The sequence below is a fragment of the Protomyctophum bolini genome (assembly GCF_963924005.1).
Source record: "Protomyctophum bolini genome assembly, chromosome: 10".
In the NCBI taxonomy this organism is placed as follows: domain Eukaryota; kingdom Metazoa; phylum Chordata; class Actinopteri; order Myctophiformes; family Myctophidae; genus Protomyctophum; species Protomyctophum bolini.
The window spans coordinates 41,968,156-41,992,953 of NC_137871.1; the positions used below are offsets into that span (position 1 = coordinate 41,968,156).

The 24,798-nt window shown below is 44.0% G+C and overlaps 1 protein-coding gene across 1 annotated transcript in view; it reads right to left on the reverse strand.

The window, feature by feature from the left end:
• Positions 1–20,935: 20,935 nt before the first annotated feature.
• LOC308323034 (uncharacterized protein) overlaps positions 20,936–24,798 on the reverse strand; it is a gene marked incomplete at its 5' end in the record, with an annotated part of 29,585 nt that continues 25,722 nt past the window's right edge. Inside the window, one exon of the mRNA XM_080774625.1 lies at positions 20,936–21,825. Within this exon, the coding sequence (XP_080630751.1) occupies positions 21,233–21,825 (593 nt within the window). The 3' untranslated portion in view covers positions 20,936–21,232. The remainder of the gene's footprint in view (positions 21,826–24,798) is intronic.

The window sequence follows — 24,798 nt, forward strand, 5'->3', positions numbered from 1 at the left end:
GAAGATTTGAAAAAAATGACGAAATGACAAAAACGATGGGTTATAGCCCTGCAGATGCATCAGAAGATGGACACGATCTTGGAACAGGTCAGCGCCCGAGAGCCATGACGGACAGAGAGCCATAACGGACATAGAGGTGAAATAGCCATATTGCTATACCTCGCTCTAAACATGAATCTGGATTCCCCCCCCCAATTGACAATCTCCACAAGAAGAGACAGCGAAGAAAGGATCCTCTGCCCCCCCCCCACCTCAACCCCCACCCTCCCTGACACCTGTTGTTGTGTCTTCAGACTATGGGCCGTGTTCGTTTCCACTGAACTGCCATGATAACGCAGGACTTTGAGGCAACGTGACATGACCTTGGGGAGATATGCCAGGAACACACACTTACACAAACACATGGGAAATGAACTTTCCACCGAACTGTTCTCATGGACACACATGTCTTACACACAACCGCCTTCTACCCCCCCCCCCCCCCCCCGGCAGCTAGGTATCTTTTTTTTCCTCCCCCCGCGCAGCCCATCCCTTCGATGGCTTGCGTAGGAAGAGAGCTTTTTTGTGCCTGGCCCAAGCCCCCGACCCTAAACAAACCCCCCACCCAAGCTTCCGTGCCTACACAATGCAACTGTATGTGTTATGATGTCTTCATCCCCCCCCCCCTCCATCTGCTCCCCCCCCCCCCATCCCCCATTCTCTCTTTCTTTCTTTTTTTCTATGATGCAAGAAAGATGTATTTGGCGCTGCACTGTGGCGACATGGACTAGGGTTACGCTTGCATGCGGGCCCTTTGTCTAAGACAAATTTCTTCCTCGGGAGACTAATAAAGTATACAATATAAAATATTATAGCCCATGTTTTTTGAAATTTTGAAAAAAAAAGTTAGCCTCGTTTCTCATCATTTTGGACCGTGGGCTATAGCCCATATCGTACGGCATACTATAGCGCGCCGTTTTTCATCGTTTTTGAAGATTTGAAAAAAATGACGAAATGACAAAAACGATGGGTTATAGCCCATGTTTTTTGAAATTTTGAAAGAAAAAAGTTAGCCTCGTTTCTCATCATTTTGGACCATGGGCTATAGCCCATATCGTACGGCATACTATAGCGCGCAGTTTTTCATCGTTTTTAAAGATTTGAAAAAAATGACGAAATGACAAAAACGATGGGTTATAGCCCATGTTTTTTGAAATTTTGAAAAAAAAAGTTAGCCTCGTTTCTCATCATTTTGGACCGTGGGCTATAGCCCATATCGTACGGCATACTATAGCGCGCAGTTTTTCATCGTTTTTGAAGATTTGAAAAAAATGACGAAATGACAAAAACGATGGGTTATAGCCCATGTTTTTTTAAATTTTGAAAAAAAAGTTAGCCTCGTTTCTCATCATTTTGGACCGTGGGCTATAGCCCATATCGTACGGCATACTATAGCGCGCAGTTTTTCATCGTTTTTGAAGATTTGAAAAAAATGACGAAATGACAAAAACGATGGGTTATAGCCCATGTTTTTTTAAATTTTGAAAAAAAAAGTTAGCCTCGTTTCTCATCATTTTGGACCATGGGCTATAGCCCATATCGTACGGCATACTATAGCGCGCAGTTTTTCATCGTTTTTGAAGATTTGAAAAAAATTACGAAATGACAAAAACGATGGGTTATAGCCCATGTTTTTTGAAATTTTGAAAAAAAAAGTTAGCCTCGTTTCTCATCATTTTGGACCGTGGGCTATAGCCCATATCGTACGGCATACTATAGCGCGCAGTTTTTCATCGTTTTTGAAGATTTGAAAAAAATGACGAAATGACAAAAACGATGGGTTATAGCCCATGTTTTTTGAAATTTTGAAAAAAAAAGTTAGCCTCGTTTCTCATCATTTTGGACCATGGGCTATAGCCCATATCGTACGGCATACTATAGCGCGCAGTTTTTCATCGTTTTTGAAGATTTGAAAAAAATGACGAAATGACAAAAACGATGGGTTATAGCCCATGTTTTTTGAAATTTTGAAAAAAAAAGTTAGCCTCGTTTCTCATCATTTTGGACCGTGGGCTATAGCCCATATCGTACGGCATTCTATAGCGCGCCGTTTTTCATCGTTTTTGAAGATTTGAAAAAAATGACGAAATGACAAAAACGATGGGTTATAGCCCATGTTTTTTGAAATTTTGAAAGAAAAAAGTTAGCCTCGTTTCTCATCATTTTGGACCATGGGCTATAGCCCATATCGTACGGCATACTATAGCGCGCAGTTTTTCATCGTTTTTAAAGATTTGAAAAAAATGACGAAATGACAAAAACGATGGGTTATAGCCCATGTTTTTTGAAATTTTGAAAAAAAAAGTTAGCCTCGTTTCTCATCATTTTGGACCGTGGGCTATAGCCCATATCGTACGGCATACTATAGCGCGCAGTTTTTCATCGTTTTTGAAGATTTGAAAAAAATGACGAAATGACAAAAACGATGGGTTATAGCCCATGTTTTTTTAAATTTTGAAAAAAAAGTTAGCCTCGTTTCTCATCATTTTGGACCGTGGGCTATAGCCCATATCGTACGGCATACTATAGCGCGCAGTTTTTCATCGTTTTTGAAGATTTGAAAAAAATGACGAAATGACAAAAACGATGGGTTATAGCCCATGTTTTTTTAAATTTTGAAAAAAAAAGTTAGCCTCGTTTCTCATCATTTTGGACCATGGGCTATAGCCCATATCGTACGGCATACTATAGCGCGCAGTTTTTCATCGTTTTTGAAGATTTGAAAAAAATTACGAAATGACAAAAACGATGGGTTATAGCCCATGTTTTTTGAAATTTTGAAAAAAAAAGTTAGCCTCGTTTCTCATCATTTTGGACCGTGGGCTATAGCCCATATCGTACGGCATACTATAGCGCGCAGTTTTTCATCGTTTTTGAAGATTTGAAAAAAATGACGAAATGACAAAAACGATGGGTTATAGCCCATGTTTTTTGAAATTTTGAAAAAAAAAGTTAGCCTCGTTTCTCATCATTTTGGACCATGGGCTATAGCCCATATCGTACGGCATACTATAGCGCGCAGTTTTTCATCGTTTTTGAAGATTTGAAAAAAATGACGAAATGACAAAAACGATGGGTTATAGCCCATGTTTTTTGAAATTTTGAAAAAAAAAGTTAGCCTCGTTTCTCATCATTTTGGACCGTGGGCTATAGCCCATATCGTACGGCATTCTATAGCGCGCCGTTTTTCATCGTTTTTGAAGATTTGAAAAAAATGACGAAATGACAAAAACGATGGGTTATAGCCCATGTTTTTTGAAATTTTGAAAGAAAAAAGTTAGCCTCGTTTCTCATCATTTTGGACCATGGGCTATAGCCCATATCGTACGGCATACTATAGCACGCAGTTTTTCATCGTTTTTAAAGATTTGAAAAAAATGACGAAATGACAAAAACGATGGGTTATAGCCCATGTTTTTTGAAATTTTGAAAAAAAAAGTTAGCCTCGTTTCTCATCATTTTGGACCGTGGGCTATAGCCCATATCGTACGGCATACTATAGCGCGCCGTTTTTCATCGTTTTTGAAGATTTGAAAAAAATGACGAAATGACAAAAACGATGGGTTATAGCCCATGTTTTTTGAAATTTTGAAAAAAAAAGTTAGCCTCGTTTCTCATCATTTTGGACCATGGGCTATAGCCCATATCGTACGGCATACTATAGCGCGCAGTTTTTCATCGTTTTTAAAGATTTGAAAAAAATGACGAAATGACAAAAACGATGGGTTATAGCCCATGTTTTTTGAAATTTTGAAAAAAAAAGTTAGCCTCGTTTCTCATCATTTTGGACCGTGGGCTATAGCCCATATCGTACGGCATACTATAGCGCGCAGTTTTTCATCGTTTTTGAAGATTTGAAAAAAATGACGAAATGACAAAAACGATGGGTTATAGCCCATGTTTTTTTAAATTTTGAAAAAAAAAGTTAGCCTCGTTTCTCATCATTTTGGACCGTGGGCTATAGCCCATATCGTACGGCATACTATAGCGCGCAGTTTTTCATCGTTTTTGAAGATTTGAAAAAAATTACGAAATGACAAAAACGATGGGTTATAGCCCATGTTTTTTGAAATTTTGAAAAAAAAAGTTAGCCTCGTTTCTCATCATTTTGGACCGTGGGCTATAGATATCGTACGGCATACTATAGCACGCAGTTTTTCATCGTTTTTAAAGATTTGAAAAAAATGACGAAATGACAAAAACGATGGGTTATAGCCCATGTTTTTTGAAATTTTGAAAAAAAAAGTTAGCCTCGTTTCTCATCATTTTGGACCGTGGGCTATAGCCCATATCGTACGGCATACTATAGCGCGCCGTTTTTCATCGTTTTTGAAGATTTGAAAAAAATGACGAAATGACAAAAACGATGGGTTATAGCCCATGTTTTTTGAAATTTTGAAAAAAAAAGTTAGCCTCGTTTCTCATCATTTTGGAGCATGGGCTATAGCCCATATCGTACGGCATACTATAGCGCGCCGTTTTTAATCGTTTTTAAAGATTTGAAAAAAATGACGAAATGACAAAAACGATGGGTTATAGCCCATGTTTTTTGAAATTTTGAAAAAAAAAGTTAGCCTCGTTTCTCATCATTTTGGACCGTGGGCTATAGCCCATATCGTACGGCATACTATAGCGCGCAGTTTTTCATCGTTTTTGAAGATTTGAAAAAAATGACGAAATGACAAAAACGATGGGTTATAGCCCATGTTTTTTTAAATTTTGAAAAAAAAAGTTAGCCTCGTTTCTCATCATTTTGGACCGTGGGCTATAGCCCATATCGTACGGCATACTATAGCGCGCAGTTTTTCATCGTTTTTGAAGATTTGAAAAAAATGACGAAATGACAAAAACGATGGGTTATAGCCCATGTTTTTTTTAATTTTGAAAAAAAAAGTTAGCCTCGTTTCTCATCATTTTGGACCATGGGCTATAGCCCATATCGTACGGCATACTATAGCGCGCAGTTTTTCATCGTTTTTGAAGATTTGAAAAAAATTACGAAATGACAAAAACGATGGGTTATAGCCCATGTTTTTTGAAATTTAGAAAAAAAAAGTTAGCCTCGTTTCTCATCATTTTGGACCGTGGGCTATAGCCCATATCGTACGGCATACTATAGCGTGCAGTTTTTCATCGTTTTTGAAGATTTGAAAAAAATTACGAAATGACAAAAACGATGGGTTATAGCCCATGTTTTTTGAAATTTTGAAAAAAAAAGTTAGCCTCGTTTCTCATCATTTTGGACCGTGGGCTATAGCCCATATCGTACGGCATACTATAGCGCGCCGTTTTTCATCGTTTTTGAAGATTTGAAAAAAATGACGAAATGACAAAAACGATGGGTTATAGCCCATGTTTTTTGAAATTTTGAAAAAAAAAGTTAGCCTCGTTTCTCATCATTTTGGACCGTGGGCTATAGCCCATATCGTACGGCATACTATAGCGCGCAGTTTTTCATCGTTTTTGAGGATTTGAAAAAAATGAAAAATGAAAAAAACGGTGGGTTATAGCCCATGTTTTTTGAAACTTTGAAAAAAAAAGTTAGCCTCGTTTCTCATCATTTTGGACCGTGGGCTATAGCCCATATCGTACGGCATACTATAGCGCGCAGTTTTTCATCATTTTTGAGGATTTGAAAAAAATGAAAAATGAAAAAAACGGTGGGTTATAGCCCATGTTTTTTGAAATTTTGAAAAAAAAAGTTAGCCTCGTTTCTCATCATTTTGGACCGTGGGCTATAGCCCATATCGTACGGCATACTATAGCGCGCAGTTTTTCATCATTTTTGAGGATTTGAAAAAAATGAAAAATGAAAAAAACGGTGGGTTATAGCCCATGTTTTTTGAAGTTTTGAAAAAAAAAGTTAGCCTCGTTTCTCATCATTTTGGACCGTGGGCTATAGCCCATATCGTACGTCTCGCGAGAATCTCGTCTGGAATCGACTACCTCTGGGATTACATGTAACGGCTGGCCTAGAGTGAAAACCTCATATACTATTATAATACGATGCGTGAAAAAAAAAAAAAGTTTGGAGCTATCTAAATACCCACATTAGAAGGAGGACAACATGCGCAAATGCAAGCTGTGGGAGGGGAGGGGGGAGTCAGAGGGAGATGTAGAGGAGGGGGCATCTATGAGAAAAATCAAGGGCACTATGGATGATGGCACAGGGATGAAGGTAGATGCATGGCCAGTGTGTTTTGGTGTGGTGTTCTCCTTTAATCTCTGTAACCTCCAGGCTGTTTATGGTAAAAGATCAAAATCTGTGCTGCATGTGTTTGTGTGCGTGTGTGCGTGTGTGTGTGCGTGCGCGCGCGTGTGTGCCGTGCGTGCGTGTTTTATGATAAACATAGCATGCTCTTAACTTGGACGCTGTGCCTACAAGCTATTGACCACAAAATTACACAAACACACACACACACACACACACACACACACACAGATCAGATGCCAAGAGATCAAACAGATTCATAAAAACCTTAAAAACGGAAATCTGGAGACACGTGCGCGACTGCACTCGCGCGTGCGCGCGCGTGTGCACACACACACAAATTGAATTCCATCCTTTTCCGACCCAGTAGTCTTGAGGACAGCAAGGCAGAGATGAGATGTTCTTTATCTTCTGTAAATCATTTTTTAAATATTGATATTTGAACAATGTGAGAGCTGGGGGGGGGGGGGTGATTTATCCCATTTTGACCTGGGAACGGTTCTACAAATGTCTTCTAACTCATGACTGAAAACCCCCATGTTTCTATATCAAGTGTTTCTCCAACATTTGTACAATATGTATTCAGATCTCTCACGTGGTGGTGGAGCCACGTTCAAAGATGGGGTCTTTGCCATCCGCTGGGTTCGGTCCTTTCGCCCTCTTGACCTCCACTGTCAAACTGAGACACAAGTTTGCCGAGCGTCACTAAAACAAACAAGCCTTTGTGTTTTGTCTCACACATTATATATATATATATATATAGATACCTGGCATTAACTGTTTAATTAACTCGACTACAGCAGCAACATAAGAGATCAAAACGGAACGCTCAAATTGACTTTTTCCTTGTTCCACAGCCACGACAAGGAACCGGAGAAAAGGTTCAGTAATGTCTGCTGTCCACAGGGTGGATCTGTAGACCAACATAGAACACCAACCTTTGTTCATACCGAGCTAACACGCTTGGCACGAGCCCTTCAAAGTAAACCGAAAAGTCGATAAAAAAAAACCACGAACCACGAAAACTAGGAATTCACCAAAAAAAACAGACATTTGACGACTTCTGCACTGCTTCCCACGGTCTCAATTAACTGACTGTTTAGCGTTGATTTCAAAAAGGCGCAGACCACGTCCTGAATGAAACGTGACGCATGCCGAAAGAATAATGAATGACTGAACATCACTGACCTGGACTCGTCGATAATCAGCGTGCCGTCCTCGGCCACTTTCACCCTGGGAACCATCAGCTGCTCGTCGTCCGCTTCACAGTCGTCGGCGTCCGCTTCTTCTTCCTGTTCGTCATCGCCGTCGTCCTCGCCCGCCTGGTGAGACGACGGCGCTGGGCTCGGGGGAGGGGGAGGAGTCGGGACCCTCTCGGGTGACCTGCGGAATTCAGGAGAGTTTTGTTGAGGCTCACTCGCTTGAGTGTTAAAGAGCCTATGTACAAGCTCACAACGTGTCGCTAACGTTGTGAGCTTGAAGAAATGTGTCCGCGGCCCAGACGGTTAGCTGAACCGTCTGGGCCCCCAGGCTGCTGAGCCAGCCTGACGGCGTGCCTTCCCCCCCATTTCCTGTCAGTCTACTTTCATCAATAAAGGCAGAAAAAGACAAAAAAATATCATAAAAAATAATAATAAATAAATGTGTCCGCGACCCACAAATGGGTTAGTGTTCGGGAACCAGTGAGGTAGGCTATTTTCGGCAAAGAGATTTGGTGTAAAAAGGGAAATACTATTATGGAGCGATTGGAGCCCTGGTGCACAACGCTAACATAAAAAGTTAAACTAATAATGTAATATAGTTACAAAAGAAAAAAGGTACTTCATATACAGTAAGTATGTTTCAACAGAGGAATATAATAAGACAGAGTCTTACGGTTGTCTAACTGGAGAAGGTGGGACCACAATCTCCTCGTCGTTCTTTCCCTGTGACTCCTGTGCTAAATAAGAGCTGGAGATTAAAAAATAATAAGAAAGAGCAAATAATTACAAGTCAGGAAGACGGTAATAATAATCCATTTTAAATAAATACATTTTCTAGAGGCAAGCAGTGTCACATGATATAAATAATTCCATAGTGGACACTCACCTCATGGGGTTAGAGACCGGTAAATAGTAGATCAGGTCTCTCATGGTCATTTTGGCAGGGTCCGGAGTGTATTCCTTCACACGAGATTTTGACGTGGAATTTTTCATGCATTTCTACAAAATCAAAGAGTGAAACACAATTGAAGATGATAAATGCAAGATGCCAATGTGTTTAGAAGGTACAGTAGAGTAGAGTAGACAGCAATAAAGTACAATAGAAATGAATAACGTAATAAAGCACTTAACGTGATTAGTAAATGCTAATCAGAGGCCATGTGAACCCAAACAGACATCCTGAAATCACTTCAGTTGTTTACCCAGCAACTATTCATTATTTATAGTTAATAATGATAATAACAACACATATTTTGACATTTTTACATGATGCATCACTAAACCCATTATTGAATTAAATTATTCTGGGGGGCGGCAGTGGCTCAGTCAGGTAATAGAGGAGCTGGTTGGGGATCGGAAGGGTCCGGATTGATCCCGGGCTCCCCCAGAGTTAGTGTCGAACAGAAACTGAACCCCTAACTACTCCCGATGAGCAGGTTGGCGCTTTGAATGGTGTCATGGATTAAAGCCAAATACAATCTTAAAATGTTTGTTCCTAATCTGTGATGAAACAGCAAATTCTTGTTAATAATTGTAATAATCTAAACCCATGTTCTTGTTGTTCTACATGCAGCCAACCTGTTGAGGAAATTGGCTTTAATAATATTGTAATAATAATCTAAACTTTTTTTTTTTTATAATATATTTCTTATCCCACGATTTTGTAACCCATTTTTCACCCCTGTGTCAATCATCTAATGTGATCCTGGGCTCTACACACCCTCCACCAACCTAGTCCCCATATATGGGGGACAAGGGGAGAGCAACAGACTTGAACTCATGCTTCCTTCATGCCTGAGTGTCCAAGTTGCTCCTTTGCACCTGACAGGGGGGAGTTTCCCTGGTTGGACGTAGCGCGTGGAAGGAACACGTTATTCCAACCAGTTCCTTTCCCCTCCATCAGCCGCCCCGGCTGGCCAGGGGGAGGCAGTTTAGTGACCAGGATTACTGCATGTTTTTTGTGAGGGTACCTACCCTAGGGGACACGGGGAGAACATGCAAACTCCACACAGAAAGGCCCTTTCGCCAACCCCGCCTTCGGGTATGGGCACTGTTGACGCGGAGGAGGAAACACGCCGCCAGCACCCACAGCGTCCAGAGCGGGAATCGAACCCAGGACCTTCTAGCTGTGAGGCGACAGCACTACCAACTGTGCCACCGTGCCCCGTAATAATGTAAACCTATGTTCTTTTTGTTCTACATGCAAGCCAACCTGTTGAGGAAATTGGCTTTAACTTTTGCATTTCTTAATTGAGTTTTATGGAAGACGCTTCTGAACAGTAAACTGTATATGGGCACACTTGTGAAAGCTGAATGCTTTTGCATGCTTTTATTGATCTGCTGTCTGTCAGCGTGCATGATCATCATGCAGTAGGCCTAGCTATGCGCGCTCCAGTGGCGAGATTTCTTCCCCTTTCGGCGACTCTTCGTCACTTTCGGATCGAGTTCTCAGACAGAACTCGGATCCAAAAGTGACGAAGAGTCGCCGAAAGGGGAAGAAATCTCGCCAAAGATGAAGAAGAGTCGGCGGGCCGAGTTCTCCAGTATTCAGACACACAATGTACTACAAAAGAAAACAGTCAGACAAAGGTGGGGGCATGAAATCACGGATCTGTGAGAGTGAGGATTTTCTGAATGAGTGTGACGCCCTGGCTGCACGCACACACACACACTCAACCAACCATGTGCACGTGCACATGAACTGAACACACATACGGGCTAAGTATAATCACCAAAGTTTTGTTATTCCATATAGATTGACAGTCACACTGTCAACAGGGTCCACCATGTTCAATTCATCAAAACATTTAGAGACGTACAAATAGACACTTCTATATTATAGTTAAAGAACAGAACAGGAATTCATCATAAAGGAAGAAAAAAGGGAAAAGAAACACATACTGCAAGTCACAAACATATTGCAAGTCACACACACACACACACACACACACACACACACTCAAAACAACAAGCATTATAAACAGCTGCAACCACATACATCACAACCGCACACTGACAAACTGACTGTATAAGTCAAAAGGTTTAGTTGATACCAATACTTTTGTATTTTTACTAGCACATTTTTAATTCTGGACTTGTACTTGTAGAGTATACTTTCCACCACTGAGAAGAACCACCAGTGTTTACCGTTTATAAACGTACTTGTTGACCCGAAGTATTGGGTGAGAATGTGACCTTAAGTGTAGTTTCTGCCGCAGTAGAAAGGGGGCGGCGACGGTCCAGCAGGTTTAAGTATCGAGCACTGCCGCTTGCTTGAAGTCGCTCATCCAGTAAAACACACACACACACACACACACACACACACACACACACACACACACACACACACACACACACACACACACACACACACACACACACACACACACACACACACACACACACACACACACACACACACACACACACACACACACACACACACACACACACACACACACACACACACACACACACACACACACACACACACACAGACACAGACCACACACACACACACACACACACACAGACCACAGACCACTCCTTAGCCCAGGGCCAAAGAGGAAGACAGAGTTAAGTTACTTTTGACTAAAACTCCGCTCACGTCTTGGGGCTTAATTCAGTCCAATGGAGGCTCTTGACAATTTAATGTCCTGGAGCAGAAGTAATGCACTGCAGGACTCAGGGCCACAGCCTTGATTGATTGATTGAAATATGTATTAACAGTTTGCAGAATTACAGTAGCAGACATTTCAAGCACAAACTCAATACAAAATGCATGTACCTCTACCATAGCCCAGAGCGGTCATCCGGGGACCCCCAGGGGTCTTTGAGGGAGATCCAGGGGGTCCCCAGCTAAATGATAGTTAGGAACCAAATGGACCCTTATGGGTTTGTAACTGTGAGAGTGTACACATGTACAAATTTGTACACTCTCAGAGTTAAATTAACATTGGTTTTACAATATAAATTGGGGTCCCAGAGATAGAAATTCCATTAAATTGAGGTCTGTCCCATAGCTAGAAAATGGTTCAAAATCACTGCTGGACCCGTAAAAATCTTCTCTTATGGGGGTCCCTGGCACATCTATTCTAATGGGGGTCTGCAGGGCTGATACGTCTACATGTGGGGGTCCACAGGGCTGATACGTGTACACGTGGGGGTCCACAGGGCTGATACGTGTACACGTGGGGGTCCACAGGGCTGATACGTGTACATGTGGGGGTCCACAGGGCTGATACGTGTACATGTGGGGGTCCACAGGGCTGATACGTGTACATGTGGGGGTCCACAGGGCTGATACGTGTACATGTGGGGGTCCCTGGCATGACAACGGAACGGCGCACGCACGTGCGCGCTAGAACGCATCCCAAGATTCAAGAGAAGACGAACCTAAATCTAACCTCTGACCTCTAACCTCTGGTCACCAGACTTTCCGGTTCAGAGAGCTGAGTGGTCCCCAAATGAACACTTATCAACCCTATATAATACAGCATCAAAATAAGTTTAACCACTTTAACCCTATTTTATTCGTCGGCTAGTTTATAGAATATGTTTTTTTTTAAAGCATGTGTAATTATTGTGAAACATTTTAACAGACACGATTCTCTCACGCTAATTACAGATATTTCTGGGGGTCCTTGACAATGAAATGTTTGAGAACGACTGACAGAAACATGAGGTTTTTCAGAAAACCTCGAGAAGACATGTGCATGTCTACAAGCTCACAGCGCGACGCGTTGTGAGCTTGTAGATCGGCAGTTTTCAGCGATCCCCTCAGTGGGAATCCCCTCACCTGTGTTACGGGTGATTCTGTGATTTTAATGTGATCATGTAATGATTGCTTCTATGCGTGATATGTATCCTATCTGTGGAGTATCATAGCATTCAATTGAAAGTTCACGTAATGTCTTTATCTTACAGTTTTAAAATGTACAATGTAGGGCATTTATCAGACGCTCTTCGTCCAGAGCGATTTACAGTAAGCAAGATTGCAGCGATTTCAGATTGTGTGCATATACAGTATATGTTGACTAAAATAAGACTAAATATACTGACAATTTCGTCAACAAATAAAAACTAGACTAAAATGTCAGGAATTAAGGGACTATAGTAAATGTCGTTTACCTAATCTTGTGTCCTTGCCTATACATAGGGAAGACAACCAGATGTTTGAAGACCAGAATTGCAGAACACAGAAGCATTGAAGCAACATACGCATGAAAGATACGTGGTGTTGAAAGTCTTTGAAATCGTGACAGTTTTGTGAAAACCCCCATGTTTATATTATGTCTAACCAAGTGTAAAATGACTTATACTGGATATGTTGTCCACTATAGTCCCTTCCTAACATTTTAGTCTAGTTTTTATATTGTTGACGAAATTGTCAGTATATTTAGTCTTAGTTTTAGTCACCATAGCATCGTTTTAATTTAGTTTCCATTTAGTTTTCTTCGGTGGAAAAGGTAGTCGACGAACATTTTTCGTCTTAGTTTTAGTCGACGAAAACAACACTGTGCTGATGCAATGTAATAGTGCAAAGTTCAGTGCAAGACCAAGTCCATTTTCAGTACCCTTTTAATCCTATAGAGGGGCTCGGCAATGGGGGGGGGGGGGGGGGGGGGGGGTCATTCAGCAGCCTGACAGCCTGTGGGTCAGTCTGTTGGCTCTGGACCGGATATGGATCCATATCTTCTACCAGAGGGCAGACGTTGGAAAAGATGGTGTGCTGGGTGGAACTACTGGTCCTGTAGGATGTTATTTGTGCGGCGTAGACAGTGGGAGGTGAAGACTGTGGAGATAACCGGGAGACTGACCTGCCTGCAGCCTTGACCGCTCTGTGGAGATCTCTGGGTGACCGACCGGTCCCAATGATCCTCCCTGCAGCCTCGCCCACTCTGTGGATGGCCTCCTTGTCTGCCCTGGTGCAGCTGGTAAAACACACTCTCCACAGCGGTAGAAGTTAATCAACAAAACTTGTGGAAGTCCTGCCCATTTAAGTTTTCCTTGTATTGTTTGATGTCTGGGGACTGCACATGGAATTGGAAATGTGTTGTTTAGCTAAATCTGGTATATTTACACTGCATTGTCGATGTAATGTTCATCAATATGTAACTGTAATCTGGTATATTTACACTGCATTGTCGATGTAATGTTCATCAATATGTAACTGTAATCTGGTATATTTACACTGCATTGTCGATGTAATGTTCATCAATATGTAACTGTAATCTGGTATATTTACACTGCATTGTCGATGTAATGTTCATCAATATGTAACTGTAATCTGGTATATTTACACTGCATTGTCGATGTAATGTTCATCAATATGTAACTGTAATCTGGTATATTTACACTGCATTGTCGATGTAATGTTCATCAATATGTAACTGTCCCGACTAAATAAACAAATAAAGTAAAAGTAAAGTAGTGACTGAAAATGTAATCTTCTTGGATTTGAGGTATAGTGCAGACTTTTGGCCAGAGTAATTTCAATTCAAGATAGAGAGGTCATCTTATGAAAATGGGCAGTTTTGTACAAGTGAGGCAGTGATATTCACTCTAAAGTGCTGGGAAATAATCATATTCGATGGCTTTTTGTCATTCTTTGTGTGTTGATGATGTGGGGGATATTTTACAATAGAATGGCAGCAAGCCCCAGAAATCTATTCTGCTACTTACCCCTATATGTGTCAGGATACTCCGCACTTCCATGTGTATTTATGTAATGTTAGTGAATTAATATTTTGCCTTTACACAATTTCGCCAGAGAAAAAGGGGGTTTGGGGCCCCTGAAACCAAACGGCCCCTGCGTTGGGGGTGTTCCCTTCATCTTGAGATGGCCCGAGGTAGCCTATATGCTAACAGGAAATAATAGTGGCAAAAACATCATGAGGGCTGCATGGGTCTAGCTCCCGGACTTTACTCCAATGTAGAAAGACTTTGTTACAAGTACAAGTCTGGAATTCAAATTATTGACATCAAAATGTACAGTATCATAAGTAGGCCTACACAGTCATTATTCAGAATATCCCATTTAAACGTTTTCAAATGTAGGCTAGGCCTATAATAGAAATGTTTTGAAAATAGCAAAAAAATCTACAAGCTCGCAATATGTCGCATTATTTGCGACACATATTGTGAGCTTGCAGATCGGCAATTTTAAATGTCCGAAATGTGTAGAGTGGGTCATTTATGTTTTGTAATAATAATAATCGAAAATAATCTACAAAGGAACTAGTAACTCAAGTTTTCAAATAGGCCTAAATGTACACGCACGCACGCGCACACGGCTGTCTGACAGACACCCGTGTGTGTGTGTGTGTGTGTGTGTGTGTGTGTGTGTGCGTGGTTAAGACGCTAAGACAGTGTCTGTTCTGACCATAGAGTATTGTTCTGACTGAGCAAGTGGAATCAGCCTGTCTGTAGTTCTGAAACTTAACCACAGCACTGGGAGAAGAGCTCCCTCCAGTGGCCATACATGAGACTGCTTTATTTGCTGTAGGGGTGCACACGTTAATCGAACCAATCGAGGTAATAGATTATATGAAAATTGTCACTCCCAACGGACTCAGAACGAGGCAAGGTAGTTATTTTATCACTGGTAGATGTATTGTCTGTCACACAATCAATCCACAACGTCAAACTGTTGTAAAACAATACCGAAACATTATCATAAGAAACAATAACAAATGTAGAAAGGAAACACAAACGCACCTCACTGGCGCTGCTGCGTAAACCGAAGGAAATGAAAGGACGTCTTTGCCCTCTGAAGTGCCCATAAACACAGCGACACTGAAATACAAGTCATTCCATGAATAAGACATTTAAACCAGCAATGTCAATATGTCTTGATGCAACGGTTACAACTCTAAACACACGAACCTGTTGGTCAGACAGCAACACGCTGTAAACAAACTGGGATCTCTACGGAACGGAAGTGGAACAATGATTGTGAACCATCGACGACGCAAACCATATTTGGGCATAGCACCGGAAATGACGGAACTTCAACTCATATACTCACTTTTACTCAAATATATATTAAGAAAATAATAAACTTAGAAAACTAACAAATTGCATAATAATTACAACATGACAGCAGTAACAAAAATAAATGAATCATAAGCTAAGAACCTAACAGCGGAATATCTATCTAATGAATGCTGTAATATATGCTGTCAAACAATTAAAAAACGAAGAAAGGGGGGGGGGGGTTATATATACATTACACATTTTAATTAGATTAATCACAGCTTAAAAATGAATTATTGATTATGATTGTTTATTGTTTATTGTTTATTGAATGGAATGGATCCCCATTAGCTGAGTGGCAACAGCTTATCTTCCTGGGGTGAGTGGGGTCCATATAAAATACATACAAAAAATACATACGGTAATTACAAATACATTCAACTAAATTAAGTACATGAAAATACATAATTACAATTTATTCTATCAAATTAAATGCAACATAATAAAGAATAACATTATGGTCCTGTGGGATCAGCTGTAGCAAGTGTTCCTTTTAAAGCATATTTGAAAGATAATTTATGTTGTGTTATGTTAATGTGAGGCGGTAACATGTTCCAAAATGATATTGATCGATACATAACTGTTCGTTTAAGGAGGTTCGCTTTTGGAGCAGGGAGTGATAAATGACCGAGGCTGGCAATTCTTATGCCTGTCTGTCACTTGATTTGAAAAAGTAATCTGGTGTTTGATTAGAAATTGTGTTTCTAACAAACATGAGGACATACTGCAATGGAGTTTGTTTTTTTAACAGATAACCAGGACAGGCGTTTATGCATAATATTATATTCAATATTTGTGCGAGTAGAACAATGAAGTGCCCGTCTCCGTCCGGCAGCTCGGTTCTGAACAAGTTGTAGTTTGTTCAGGTCTGTTTGAGTCGCAGCTGACCGTAGCCTACAACAGGACAATAACAAAGGTGACAAAACACCAATGACTGCCTCACCTGACCCATGACTGAGGAAAGTGAGGATGTCAAGTATGTGGAGCACCTCCCGACCATGGCTAGAGCGTCGCAGTCCCGCCCCCTTTCAGAACGACCAGTGGCCCAGGAAATGAATCGCAATGCATTTTGACCATAATAGGCCTATGATAATAGGCATTTCTTAAGTTATTTATTTAAAGACCTTTTAAGCGTCGTATATATGAAGCCAACTCTCGTCGTGACAAATCATGACAACACACAAAATATTTTGGACCAAACAAATAATTACAAAGAAGAAAACCAACAAAAAAAAGTGTTGTAACCTGCCGTTTTTTTTCTACTTTCTAATTCTTTGTTTGGTCCAAAATGTTGTGTTTTTGGTCATGATTTGTCACGACAAGAGTTGGCTTCGTGCGACGCTTAAAAGCTCTTTAAATAATTGTTATATAGCCGACATTGATAGGTGCAGCTGAGGGTCACCAATAAGCCTGTTGCCAAAAACAATACTTTTTGTTTTGGCAAATCGCCATTCAAACGATATCCAGAATATGCCATGTGTTTTTGTGAGGAATAGAAAGATAAATAACTGAAGGTGATTTATACAATTAGCTTATATAATAGGCCTACATAATTATGCATGCAAGTTTTTATTCTATTCTAAGTTTTATTCAATAAAATGATTCTGATTCTGATCAGTGTTGTTTTTGGCAGCAAACTGTGATTTTACTCTTAGTCATAATTATATAGTCTCTTGAATAGTTTTAATTTAGTTTTAGTCACATTTTAGTCATCATACGATTTTAGTCGACTAAATCTACAGTTGATTTAGTCGACTGAAATGTGTTTTGGCGGGCCTTGATGCCGTCAATATGACAATATAGCCGAACGGAAATAGCCGAACGGAAATAGCCGATCTACAAGCCCACAACGCGGCGCAGCATGACATTTCAGAATTAAAAAACAGGATGAAAAGGGATTGCAATGACATGTTTATGCCAATAGAGGGCATGCGTGTGACATCATCATACCAAGGACCATCTAAAGCGGAGGAGAAACGAAGACCGTACGAACGGGCACCTGGAAGACTTTTGAACAAGTGCAATATTATATAATATTATAATATATCCCCTAACCTTTTTTAGATAATTATGCTGCTATAAAGACTGTTGTGCAATATCTGTCTCTCTCTCTATGAACTAATGGTGCTTTTTACTCTGTTTTTGGTTTTTAAAAGTGGATTTTAGATTTTAATAAATTTGGTTACCAGCTCCCCATCATTTAGCTGCATGCATGGGAGACCACCTGGAACCCCCTCAAGGACCCCTGGGGGTCCCCGGACCACATGGGGACCACCTGGAACCCCCTCAAGGGGTCCCCGGACCACATTGGGACCACCCACATGTTGCCCTGGAGGGCCCTGAATGGCATGAACAGTGTTTGGAACTCCAATCTCCCCCGACAAATCAAACTCAGCTTCTTCTACGCAACAGTGGAGTCTGTTCTCCTATACGGCAGTGAATGCTGGACTCTGAAGCCAACCCTGCAGAAGTCCCTTGACGGGTGCTACACCAGAATGCTGCGTGCAGTACTTAACATCAGCAAGACTGTACATGTCACTAACATGACACTGTATGAGGGATTACCAAGGGGTGAGCCAGACAATAGCAGCCAGGAGAATGAGACTAGCAGGACACTGCCAGAGGCATCAAGAACTGCCAGCCAGCAAACTGGTGCTCTGGGAACCAACACACGGGCATCGATCACGAGGACGCCCCGCGCTAACATACGTGGATGTACTCAAGAGCGATGCAGGAGTGCAAAGTACCAACGAACTGGCCGGATGTATGGAGAACCGAGATGACTGGAAACGACGATGGAGGGCTCGTCTGAGGACGACCTAGAGAGACATGGGTACCACCCGCATTTGGCCAAACCGCCATGTGACACACACTATAATTAATACACAATAATTAATACACAACAGAACCACGACAGACTTTCAACAATCCGTTTATTAAATTCACAGTTTATCATTTAGGCACTGAGCAATGAATCCGCTGAGCCATTTACAGTAACATGTTTTATCATGTAGGCACTGAGACATTTACAGTAACATGTTTTATCATTTAGGCACTGAGCCATTTACAGTAACATGTTTTAGAACACCACAAAGTTGGTACGGTGACTTTAAAATAAAATACATCATGAATTAAAATACATCATGAATTAAAATACACCATACAATAAAATACACCTTTGGCCCAGCCTGTAACAGGGACATCTGTTCACAGGCCTTCAGTAAAAATCACACCCGTGTGAAGTGAGGGGCGCTCTTATCATCGTATACATCATGGGAACTCATTTTCACTTTTAGATTTGGACACATATTGTGCGACGATGGGTAGCCTACAATAAGCATTTTGGAAATGCGTGGGGGGGGGGGGGGGATGAACACGAGCGAATGACGAGCGGAACAAAAGCCGCCGAGAGCGAAGAGCGGAATTCTGGTCCGCTCACACACACAGAGACGTAGGCGTGCGTACACACGTGCACACACACAGAGAGACGTAGGCGTGCGTACACACGTGCACACACACAGAGAGACGTAGGCGTGCGTACACACGTGCACACACACAGAGACGTAGGCGTGCGTACACACGTGCACACACACAGAGAGACGTAGGCGTGCGTACACACGTGCACACACACAGAGACGTAGGCGTGCGTACACACGTGCACACACAGAGAGAGACATAGGCGTGCGTACACACGTGCACACACACAGAGACGTAGGCGTGCGTACACACGTGCACACACACAGAGAGAGACATAGGCGTGCGTACACACGTGCACACACACAGAGACGTAGGCGTGCGTACACACGTGCACACACACAGAGACGTAGGCGTGCGTACACACGTGCACACACACACAGAGACGTAGGCGTGCGTACACACGTGCACACACACACAGAGACGTAGGCGTGCGTACACACGTGCACACACACAGAGACGTAGGCGTGCGTACACACGTGCACACACACAGAGAGAGACGTAGGCGTGCGTACACACGTGCACACACACAGAGACGTAGGCGTGCGTACACACGTGCACACACAGAGAGAGACATAGGCGTGCGTACACACGTGCACACACACACAGAGACGTAGGCGTGCGTACACACGTGCACACACACACAGAGACGTAGGCGTGCGTACACACGTGCACACACAGAGAGAGACGTAGGCGTGCGTACACACGTGCACACACACACAGAGACGTAGGCGTGCGTACACACGTGCACACACACACAGAGACGTAGGCGTGCGTACACACGTGCACACACACAGAGAGACGTAGGCGTGCGTACACACGTGCACACACACAGAGAGACGTAGGCGTGCGTACACACGTGCACACACACAGAGACGTAGGCGTGCGTACACACGTGCACACACAGAGAGAGACATAGGCGTGCGTACACACGTGCACACACACAGAGACGTAGGCGTGCGTACACACGTGCACACACACAGAGAGAGACATAGGCGTGCGTACACACGTGCACACACACAGAGACGTAGGCGTGCGTACACACGTGCACACACACAGAGACGTAGGCGTGCGTACACACGTGCACACACACACAGAGACGTAGGCGTGCGTACACACGTGCACACACACACAGAGACGTAGGCGTGCGTACACACGTGCACACACACAGAGACGTAGGCGTGCGTACACACGTGCACACACACAGAGAGAGACGTAGGCGTGCGTACACACGTGCACACACACAGAGACGTAGGCGTGCGTACACACGTGCACACACAGAGAGAGACATAGGCGTGCGTACACACGTGCACACACACACAGAGACGTAGGCGTGCGTACACACGTGCACACACACACAGAGACGTAGGCGTGCGTACACACGTGCACACACAGAGAGAGACGTAGGCGTGCGTACACACGTGCACACACACACAGAGACGTAGGCGTGCGTACACACGTGCACACACACACAGAGACGTAGGCGTGCGTACACACGTGCACACACACAGAGAGACGTAGGCGTGCGTACACACGTGCACACACACAGAGAGACGTAGGCGTGCGTACACACGTGCACACACACACACAGAGACGTAGGCGTGCGTACACACGTGCACACACACACACAGAGACGTAGGCGTGCGTACACACGTGCACACACACACACAGAGACGTAGGCGTGCGTACACACGTGCACACACACACAGAGACGTAGGCGTGCGTACACACGTGCACACACACAGAGACGTAGGCGTGCGTACACACGTGCACACACACAGAGACAGAAACTATTCTACTGGAACACAATATGTTCAGCTGGAGGTCAGGGGTCAAACCCTATCAATCTGGGGTCAGAGGTCAAACCCTATCAATGTGGAGGTCGGAGGTCAAACCCTATCAATCTGGGGTCAGGGGTCAAACACTATCAATCTGGGGTCAGAGGTCAAACACTATCAATCTGGGGTCGGAGGTCAAACACTATCAATCTGGGGTCGGAGGTCAAACACTATCAATGTGGAGGTCAGAGGTCAAACCCTATCTTGGGGTCTTTAGCACATCAAGGTTTGATTGACAGATTGTCACTGTGCTTCTTATATACATCATCAGCGTGATGTCACCATGATGTCATGATGAGTCACTCATGACCAAATATGGAGTCCATGATGTCAGGCGTACTGGCGGCGGTGGTAACCATGACAACCTGGACTCACTCAGACATGTGGAGTAACCATGGCGACCTGATGTGACCCTCGCTCACATCGAGACTCTATCTCTGCTCACACAGAAACACTGAGGAGCCAGACCACCCCAACCAGAACCCAACGCAGAGGGGTTCAGTGGACGTGGTCTGGAAGGTGTGCAGGTGGGTCAGAGTGTCCTCTGAGGACACGTCATAGAAGGACAGAGTCCCAGCGGGACGGTCTACATACACTCCTACTCTGCAGACCCTGACCTTCCTGACCTCACGGTCAGAATCCACTGCTGCTCTGATGGAGCGTGTAGAGGGACCGACAGGGAGGACAGTCTGCTTCCCATTGTGCATGACATAGTAACTGTCACCAACACACTCCAGACTCCATGACATGCCATTGTATCCAAGCCCACAGCCAACACCAGCTCCTTTCCTGCTGATTGCTCTGTCAGTCCCTGCTATATCAACCAATCCACTGCACTCTACCTCAGAGTAGCAGCGTTCGCTCACACTCTCTGCAGTCAGGACCTGAGGCCAGACATCAAACCTCTCTGGGTGATCAGGATACTGATGTCTCTGTCCCTCCACCCGTGTGACCTTCCTGTTGTCCTCAGACAGAGTGAGGCGACAGTGTGCTGTGTTTGTGTCCAGTGAGAGACGCTGGGAATCTGATGAGAAAACACACAGTAACCATTAAGTACATCATTTACACACACACACACACACACACACACACACACACACACACACACACACACACACACACACACACACACACAGTCTCTCTCACACACACACACACACACACACACACGCGCGCGCGTGCTGGGTGCTAACCACCGATCCGCGAAACCGATCTCCAAAGGAAAAATCTGCGCCGTTTACATCCAAAAATAATGTGTCACTTTCTCGGTTCTGCACCGCTTAATGGAGAAGTATAGCACTGGCAGCGCAACGAATACCCCCCCCCCCACACACACACACACACACCCCAGGGAGGGAGGGGGGAGAGAGAGAGAAAAGAGAGAGAGAGAGCGAGAAAGAGCACGCACGTCTTCACCCCAGCGAGGGAGGGAGACGGAGAGAAAGGGAGAGAGCTCATCATCTCCAGTCCAGTAGTTAGCAAAGGGAGCTAAGTGCTAACTATAATCCAAATGTTAGACAAGTAGTGTGCCCTGGCCTGACACAACTTTCTTAGAAATGTGCATGTTGCAGCCAGCCAGTAAGATGAGCCTATGCATTTCACGGTTTTCGTGAGGGCGGGGGGGCAGTCGGTTTGGGGGCGTTCCCGACGGCTGCGCGTCGCTTCCTCCTCTGACAGAGGGGAGGCGAGTAAGCGACACAGTCAGAAGCCCCCTTTGTTCAATCGAAGGCCCCCTCACTCAGACACACAACGTGTGTTGTTACGACAACAAACAGCCTATGTACAAGGAATATAAACACAAGACCGTGGCGCAAAACTTCATATTTACCCTGCTCTAATGCAACAAAAGTGTGTTCTTACATCCTCCATTTCACGATTTCAGCACTCGTGAGTAAATTAATTGAATTGCTATTATGAAAGTTTTCAGTGACGTTGCACCCACAGGAAGGTATGATATGCGTGGTCCACCAATCAGCTGTTGAATACAGTAGGGCGTAGGCTATAAGAAAATACATGAAACAGCATCGTTTCCTCCCCATCTCATCATTGCCATGCATGTTTCTTGTTAGGGTTTCCTGCACAATGTTGTTGGCATGGCGCTGCGCCATGCTTGAAATAAATCGCGCCATGCCAAGCTTAAAAAAAAAAAAAAAAAAAAACCCCTTTTTTTTTTTTTTTTTAGGGGGCTAGTGAATCATGGTGTGTGTGTGATATGAAATGTCCAGTACCTCCCCTGTGCCTCCCCAAGTGCCACCCCAGTGTCTGCCCATGCAGTGCCCCCCAGTGTCCCCCTGAGTGCCTCCCCAGTGCCTGCAGTGCCTCCCCAGTGTCCCCTCAGTGCCTCCCCAGTGTCTTCCCAGTGCCTCCCCAGTGTCCCCTCAGTGCCTCCCCAGTGCCTCCCCACAGTGTCTCCCTGAATGCCTCCCCAGTTTGCCCCTGAGTGCCTCCCCAGTGTCTCCCCAGTGCCTCCCCAGTTTTCCCCTGAGTGCCTCCCCAGTGTCTCCCCAGTGTCTCTCCAGTGCCTCCCTAGTGTCTCCCCAGTGCCTCCCCAGTGTCTCCCCAGTGTCTCTCCAGTGCCTCCCCAGTGTCTCCCCAGTGCCTCTCCAGTGTCTCCCCAGTGCCTCCCCAGTGTCTCCCCAGTGCCTCCCCAGTTTTCCCCTGAGTGCCTCCCCAGTGTCTCTCCAGTGCCTCCCTAGTGTCTCCCTAGTGCCTCCCCAGTGTCTCTCCAGTGCCTCCCCAGTGTCTCCCCAGTGTCTCTCCAGTGCCTCCCCAGTGTCTCCCCAGTGTCTCCTCAGTGCCTCCGCAGTGTCTTCCCAGTGCCTCCCCAGTGCCTGCCCAGTGTCCCCTAGTGTCCCCCCAGTGTCTCCAATAGCATTACAAGAGCAATAATACAAATGAATCTTACTTTATTAATCTTATTAATTTATGAATCAAATGAATGAATGAATTAATCAAATTTTTCGACGCGCGGCCAGAGGCCGCGCGCCAGAAGCCCCCCCCCCCCCCCCCGCGCCCAGCACCATGCCAAAGCTTTTTCCTGCAGGAAACACTGATGACTGTATTAATAACCATAAAGTAATCTCCTAGTCCTTACATAATAGTTTAGCAGAGACTGAAGTTGAAAAGGCTGTGCCCAGTACGGCAGCAGCGCAGGCAGTAGTGGATATGCGCTAAACAAACGCATGCATATTAGTTAATTAATGAATTGGCTGAATCTGTAGGGCCTTTTGATTTGGTGAAGCGCCATGGCCTTGAGAGGGGTTAATCCGTCACTGCAGCTGTGTAGGGGTGAGGATCGCGTGATGATTCTAATGTAGGCTACAGAATTCTATAAGTCACCACTTTTGGTGTGACACACAGCTTCTGTTTCTGTTTACAATGCGTTGTCAACACGTGTTGAGTTGACAAAGTTTGACAGATTTCGGATAAGACTGATGGTTTATCCGTTAGTAATTAGGCTGAGTATTCACACAGAATCACACTACTTTTGGATTTATTGGGATTGGCTTTTTGGGGAAAAGAGGGGGAGGAGTAACCTGACGCTGCCAGATCCAAAAAGCTTGCTACACAAATTTGTTTCACAGCTTATTGGGATCTGGGATCTCGGGAGCAAATTCGATGACGGGGCTGTTCCTTTTTTTCAAGATACATGGTATAGATGATTGGATGGGAGCGTCTGTCTATCACCGTGTGGGCGTGCAAACACAACCAATCATATCGACGTGTCTATATACCGTCACATCCGCATCCCGCCTTTAGCTCACGCTGATTGGTTCGGTACGAAGCAGATCTGACTCAGGGCTCAACTCTGTCAGAGATCCCAGATGAGTGTTGTGTTGGGGAATATGTTTCCCCAATACCGCCCTCATCTGGCAGCGTCAGGTTAGGGGAGGAGGTGATCAAGCAGCTCCACAAGACCACAACATATTTGGTAGGCTCAAGGCTTTTTTTTTCTCTCGAGGGTGCATGGGATGATGGGAGCCCCTCCAGCAGGCTA